A 6,000-nucleotide genomic window follows, 5' to 3' on the forward strand; every position below is an offset into this window, starting at 1 on the left:
TGGCAGACTGTTGTAAATAGTGAAGGAGAATACATTACTGATGATCAAAGTCTCTGTTATGTTTAGAAAATATATGGAAAAATGCTATGAACTTATGCACCAACCTAATACTATGCCACTGGGTACAGGTTCTGAGCCTGTAACAAAGTGTGTGGCTGTTGTAGTGCAGCAGCATTCCCATAGTAAATGATACCACACACAAGCGTCTTATGAGGAACGTAGCACAACGGCACAAGTCCTACAGCAATCTGTGAATTCTGACAGGGGCAGGGATGTGTAATCTGGGAGCTCCTAGTGACGAACCGGCACCTACATGACAAGTCTGCGATTGCCGTTTTGACTGAGGAAAGACTGTAAAGCAACTCTTGTGCTGCATTCATGACTGTGCAGGTCTATTCAGGAGCCACTCTGCTCCCTCAAAATGAAGATGTGGCTATAACTGGTATCTTACACATGTTCAGCCTAAATTTTAATCCAACTGGGAGTCGCAATCAGAGGGTACATCGCATGCGGGTAGACAGAAAATAAAGATGAACTTTGCTACTTGGAACATCCAAAATACAAAGGATAATGATACAGTAAATTGACCGAAAGGCAAACAGCTACCATTTCTTGTGAACTTAGAAGATTTAAGATCGGTATTGCAGCACTGAGTGAAACTAGAAGACCAGGCAAAGAATAAATCAAAGAACAAGTAGGTGGCTACGCTTTCTTTGGGAAAGGCAAAGAAATTCATGAACCCCGCATTCATGGTGTTGGCTTTGCTATCGCAAACGAATTTGTTTCTCGTCGAGGTGAGGAACTACCTTTTGGCACAAGCAAAAAACTCATGAGTCCATCCCTCAAACTCACCAAGAAACAAAAAACTTGCAAGATCTAAAATGAACAAAGACCTCCTTAAAGATAGTAGCAGCAAAGATAAATTCCATAAACTCTAGATGAAAGGCTACAGGGTAAATATCCTGAAAGTACTGAAGAACACTAAGCAACACCAGGCTTGGCAGAGCAATCCTATGTCAATCACCATGAAAAGAGAATATCAAGTAGTGATGGCAGAAGTGCAGAGCAAAACTCGTGCTCTCAAAAACAAATGGTGGACAATGATATCTCAAGAAAAGCACATGTAGCAGAAACTATCAATAGTCAAGCTTTTATCAGAGTGACAAAAACTTTTATGGCCCAGTAACTCAAGATTTAAATCTAGGGATGGCACTCCAATCCTGAAGGACATCTACTCCATTAGCACATGACGGAAGCAGCATTTCCACAAACTCTTGAATAAAGACTCAGATCACTAAAACGACAGACAATTCCCAAAATTCTGCTAGAACCTACAAAACCTCACTGCGGAAAAGCCGTTCTCTACAAGAAGCTGAGAAAGCTATCAAGCAACTCAAACACAACAAAGCCGCTAGATCAGATGGAGTTCCTGCTGAATTTTTCAAAAAAAAAGTGAACATATTCCAGCTGAACTGTCAAAACATAGAGCACTGAAACTGTTCCTCCTGATTTCAGAGATGCACTGATAGTTACTATCTTCAGAAAAAGAAAAAGCAGAAGAACTGACTGGTAACAACCATGGAATATCCTTTCTATCTGCTGCTAGAAAAATACTTGCTTCAATTCTATCCAACCATCTGATACCTCTTGCTGAAGACTGTTTGCCTGAAACACAATGTGGATTTTGACCTAATCACAGTACCACTGTACAAGGCATTCATATATCATGTCAAGGCCTTCGACTCAGTCAAGAGAGATGCTTTGTTGAAGGTCTTAGCTAAAATCAGCTGTCCTGTGAAGTACATTAACACTGTTGGACTGCCGAATGGAAACATGAATGGCATGGTTCTTGTCAACATTAGGCCTAGAGAGAAATTTCAGATCACAGCAGATGTGAAGCAAGGTTGTGTGATAGCTTCCATTTTGTTTCCAGTATCTGTTGGAACTATACTTCATCTTGTCAACAGGAAGCTGTGGTGGTTTGTTCAATCTATGTACACTAAGGGCTAAGATTAAAGTATACGTTACAACCATCACTGAAATTCAATATGCAGATGATAATGTCGTTCTAGCCATCTCCGAAGAAAATCTACAAGCAATCCTAAGTGGACTTGATGAAGCATATAAGACAACTGAACTAAGCCTTAACATCCAGAAGGCAGAGATTATATGTCAAACTGCACCCAACTCTGCTGCCACGTCCCCGAGAATCATAGCCCAAGGCCAAGTCCTGCAGAATATACAATATTTCCCATACCTTGGCAGCCATCTTTCCGCAAATGCAAATACTGATGTTGGAATACAACACTACCTCGAATGTGCCAGTACAGCTTTTGGTCATCTTTGATTACCATAATACCAGAATTAAGACCTAGCTCTATGTATATCAAGCTACTGTTATGCCATCTCTCACGTATACCATCTTGCACATATGGGTGCAAAGCATGGATTACTTACAAAGGCACATACGATGTCTGGAAAAGTACCATTAGCATTGCCTGAGAAGGATCTTAGGGGTGAAATGGCAAGACTGTCACACTAACATCAGTGTTCTGGAAAAAACAAATTCTGTTAGCACTGAAACCATGATCATCAGACATCAACTCTGTTGTATAGGCCACATCATTCATATGCCTGAATTCCATCTACTAAAAGAAATTATGTATTCCCAGTAAAAGGACTGGTCAAAGAACACCATGAAGACCACAGTAGTTATACAAAGATCTCTTAAAGGACAACATGAAAACATGTCAAACAAAGTGGTAACTGGGAAACTCCTGCACTTAGTCATCCAGTAAGGGACTGTAATTTCTGGGAAGGAATTAAGTGCCTTGATCAACCGAAGGGGAAATCAGAAACCGACAAGTGAAATGCTAGGAGACAACCGAAACTTCTGAAGATAAGCAAGGCTACACTGCCAGTCCCCATCAGAGTAAACGTGTCTCAACAATGCGGAAAAATCTGCAATTACAGAGCTGGCCTATATAGTCGGTCAGGCTCCCACAGAAATTGAGTTTCAAAGAAGACAATCATACTCATCAGTGAGTGATAGCCCTTCAATGTTCCTCACTGTAGATTCATCTGTGTATATTTCAATAAAACAATAAAGTTGTTTGAAAACATTAGTATATGCATAAAAAAGGTTAGGTATACAAATTTGTATATTATGTCATGACCAAAATACGATGGTAGAGTACTTAAGTTTTGTGTCACGATCTTGATTGTACAACATACATAATTTCAGATGGTACGTTTTTGTTCACATCTTCATGTTTCTAAAGCTTTCAAGTTTATGATAGTTGCCAAAATTGGATGAGAGCTTTTGCACACTAGTTGGCTTTAGCTTAAGACAGGCTTTAATAGCACCTGTAATGGGCATTACTCCCTGATGATGAACTACATTGGATATCTCCACAAACAGGATTTCTTTGCTGCATTGTAAGCTGCACACATGCAGTCAAGCCAGGATGGAATAAATGTTTGACTATGTGATACCGTCACAATGAAGGAATTTTTTTTGTTTGATCAAGTACAATGAGAGAGAAAAATTATGTGCATAAATGTAAATGGGAGTAGTGCAACATAAGACATTAGTAACAAGATCTAGACCTACATAAAATATGAAAAATCATGACATTAGCAGCAGCTAAATATAATTGGAGGGTAACATAACGTTAATAAAGTGGTATGTAAAACATAAATCAGAAAAAGCATCAGCACAAAGAAACAAACAACACAATGAAGTTTAAAGTCATTCGGTTACTACTAAAAACATCACAAGAATTGACCATTACAATAAACAGACATTACTCTATTCTTACCCAAATGCCCCACGACTGATCGGCTTGATGATGTTGAAATCATCTATGTCAGGAGCCTGAAACAAAGTGCGTTAAGGCACAAGTGGTTAATGTGTTACATACATCTCACTGAAACACACACATTACAGAACACTAAAAGATTTCCAATAATTTCGTGACTGCCATGTACCAACCAATGGCTGAGGTAGAGTTTTGCTGACAAAATGATCAAAACTTCTTTGAAACATAGCAGTATAAAGAACAATGCTTACAGCTGTCAAGGAAATGAAATTTGATAACAATCTGAAAGCTTCAGAATGGCCAACAGATTAAGGTCTGCCATCCAGTAGGCACAGAAGTGGCTACAACATTCTATGATTGTAATCAGGAAATGAGTCCCTCTTTAAAAATCGATTACAAAAACGTAATGTTGCATTCACCACATCTCACAAATTGCAGTAAAGCAAACATCTCGTGACCACGATAAAAACGATCACAATTAAAGGGCATTAAATTCGTTTGATCACGGGGTGGTTCAAAAGACAACGTGTGAAAGTTTAATAATAAGCAAATGGGTATCTGTCGTAAATGTTCCCCCGGGAACTATATTTTCTACGCAATTAACGTATGTTAAACAGACCTGCATGACATTTCCATAGTAAATGGCACGATGTAATGTTTACAAACTACTGACAAGCCTTTAAGTTCCATAAAACTTTATAAATTTTTTGTTTGTAGGAATTCTCGGTAATGTGGGATGTGATCATAAGGTTCACGTACTAAACTGAGTTGAATCATACCTTAACAACAACACTGAATAAACAACGTGATCCTTAAAGCATATATTTCTATACCTACCTTATTTTTCGTCTGATTCAGTATAGTTTGGTATACGGAGCTTTCACCTGAGAATTTCGGCTCAACACTATCCATGACACTGTTTACCACCTAACAACTCAAAAATCTTTAATACTTCAGAATTGCAGACGCTTGACTACGCGACATTCGGATTATCTTTTCGCAGTAGAATATACCCTTCGTATGTTTCATCAACCAAATATGGTATCATCACAAACAAATAACTACATGCTACATGCACAAATAACACATCATCTTCGAACACATTCATTTGAATTTTCGCAGCTTACCAAAGATGCAGGACGAAAACAAAGATAATTTCAGTGTCACCAACTGTGAAGTACAATTTCCCCTATATCGCATTTGAAATTCCCATAAATCGGGCCAAAATTCCCTAAATAGCTCATAAAACTATATGATTGTATTATGAGATGTATTGCGAAAACGGTACCACGACAGTTAACCAATTTACTTGAAACATATGAAAATTTTTGCCGGACCGAGACTCGAACCAGGATTACTCACTTATAGCGAGCAGTCGCCTAAACCCCTTCTGCTATCGTTGCACACTCCCAGGATTGACCAAAATCACCTTTTGTTCCAGTGTCTGCTTCCTTAAGAGCTCAAGTTTTGTGATTCCAGCACAGCGAGAGACCTACCATCAATTTTGTTCATCAGGTTGCCTTGGCTTTGGTATGAAATACTTTAGTGTAGTGTCTGTCTTTAACAGTGTCCTTATAGTTTAATGCAATCTTCTTTGGACAAGCATACATGCATGTTACGCAACTCATGTTGATGTCTCTGCCACCAATTTTGCTTGATATGAAGCTGATGGAACACATCTGGCATGCTACAGTGTGTTGATCTGCACACACAAATCAGCAGTTGGTAATTTATGAGAATTGTGTGACCTTCCAGAAACCTATCAAGGACTTGTCAAATACATGTGATGCAGAATTGCTGCTGTATTCCATTCCAGATGTGGTCAATATGCTGTTAAGAAGATGGTCGTTATCTTTTCACTCACCAATGTATAAAATTAATATGAAAACAAAAGGATGTAATTCAAAATGTCAAAAAGAAGCAAACAAATTTTTCTTGTATTCTGCAGCATGCTGGGTCACAGTTAAGGAGTTAGATGATTGAGGAGAGTAGAACTATAAAGGGCCTTCTGATGTAATGTGGTGACTGTTTTGACCCTTGGCACCAAGCATTTCCCATTGATAGTATGAATAAGCATATGTGTTTTGGTTTTTTTGTTAATGTGTTGAAAATTTCCATACATTCTAGAGTAAGATGAAGCTCAGAAACGTCTTCATATAGGGGTGGTTACGGGAACATA

At 38.5% G+C, this 6,000-nt stretch overlaps 1 protein-coding gene across 4 annotated transcripts in view; it reads right to left on the reverse strand.

Moving 5' to 3' along the window:
• Positions 1–4,934, reverse strand: part of LOC124796418 (serine/threonine-protein kinase greatwall) — a 138,833-nt gene extending 133,899 nt beyond the window's left edge. For 3 of the 4 annotated variants that reach the window (XM_047260598.1, XM_047260596.1, XM_047260595.1), the window contains exons 1-2: positions 4,659–4,934; positions 3,822–3,877 (exon numbers count right to left, since the gene is read on the reverse strand). In XM_047260598.1, the coding sequence (XP_047116554.1) occupies positions 3,822–3,877; positions 4,659–4,733 (131 nt within the window). In that variant the 5' untranslated portion in view covers positions 4,734–4,934. The remainder of the gene's footprint in view (positions 1–3,821; positions 3,878–4,658) is intronic. The other variant, XM_047260597.1, reaches the window with a different exon arrangement.
• Between the last annotated feature and the right edge of the window lie 1,066 nt (positions 4,935–6,000).

This window comes from Schistocerca piceifrons, chromosome 4 (genome assembly GCF_021461385.2).
Source record: "Schistocerca piceifrons isolate TAMUIC-IGC-003096 chromosome 4, iqSchPice1.1, whole genome shotgun sequence".
Classification (NCBI taxonomy): domain Eukaryota; kingdom Metazoa; phylum Arthropoda; class Insecta; order Orthoptera; family Acrididae; genus Schistocerca; species Schistocerca piceifrons.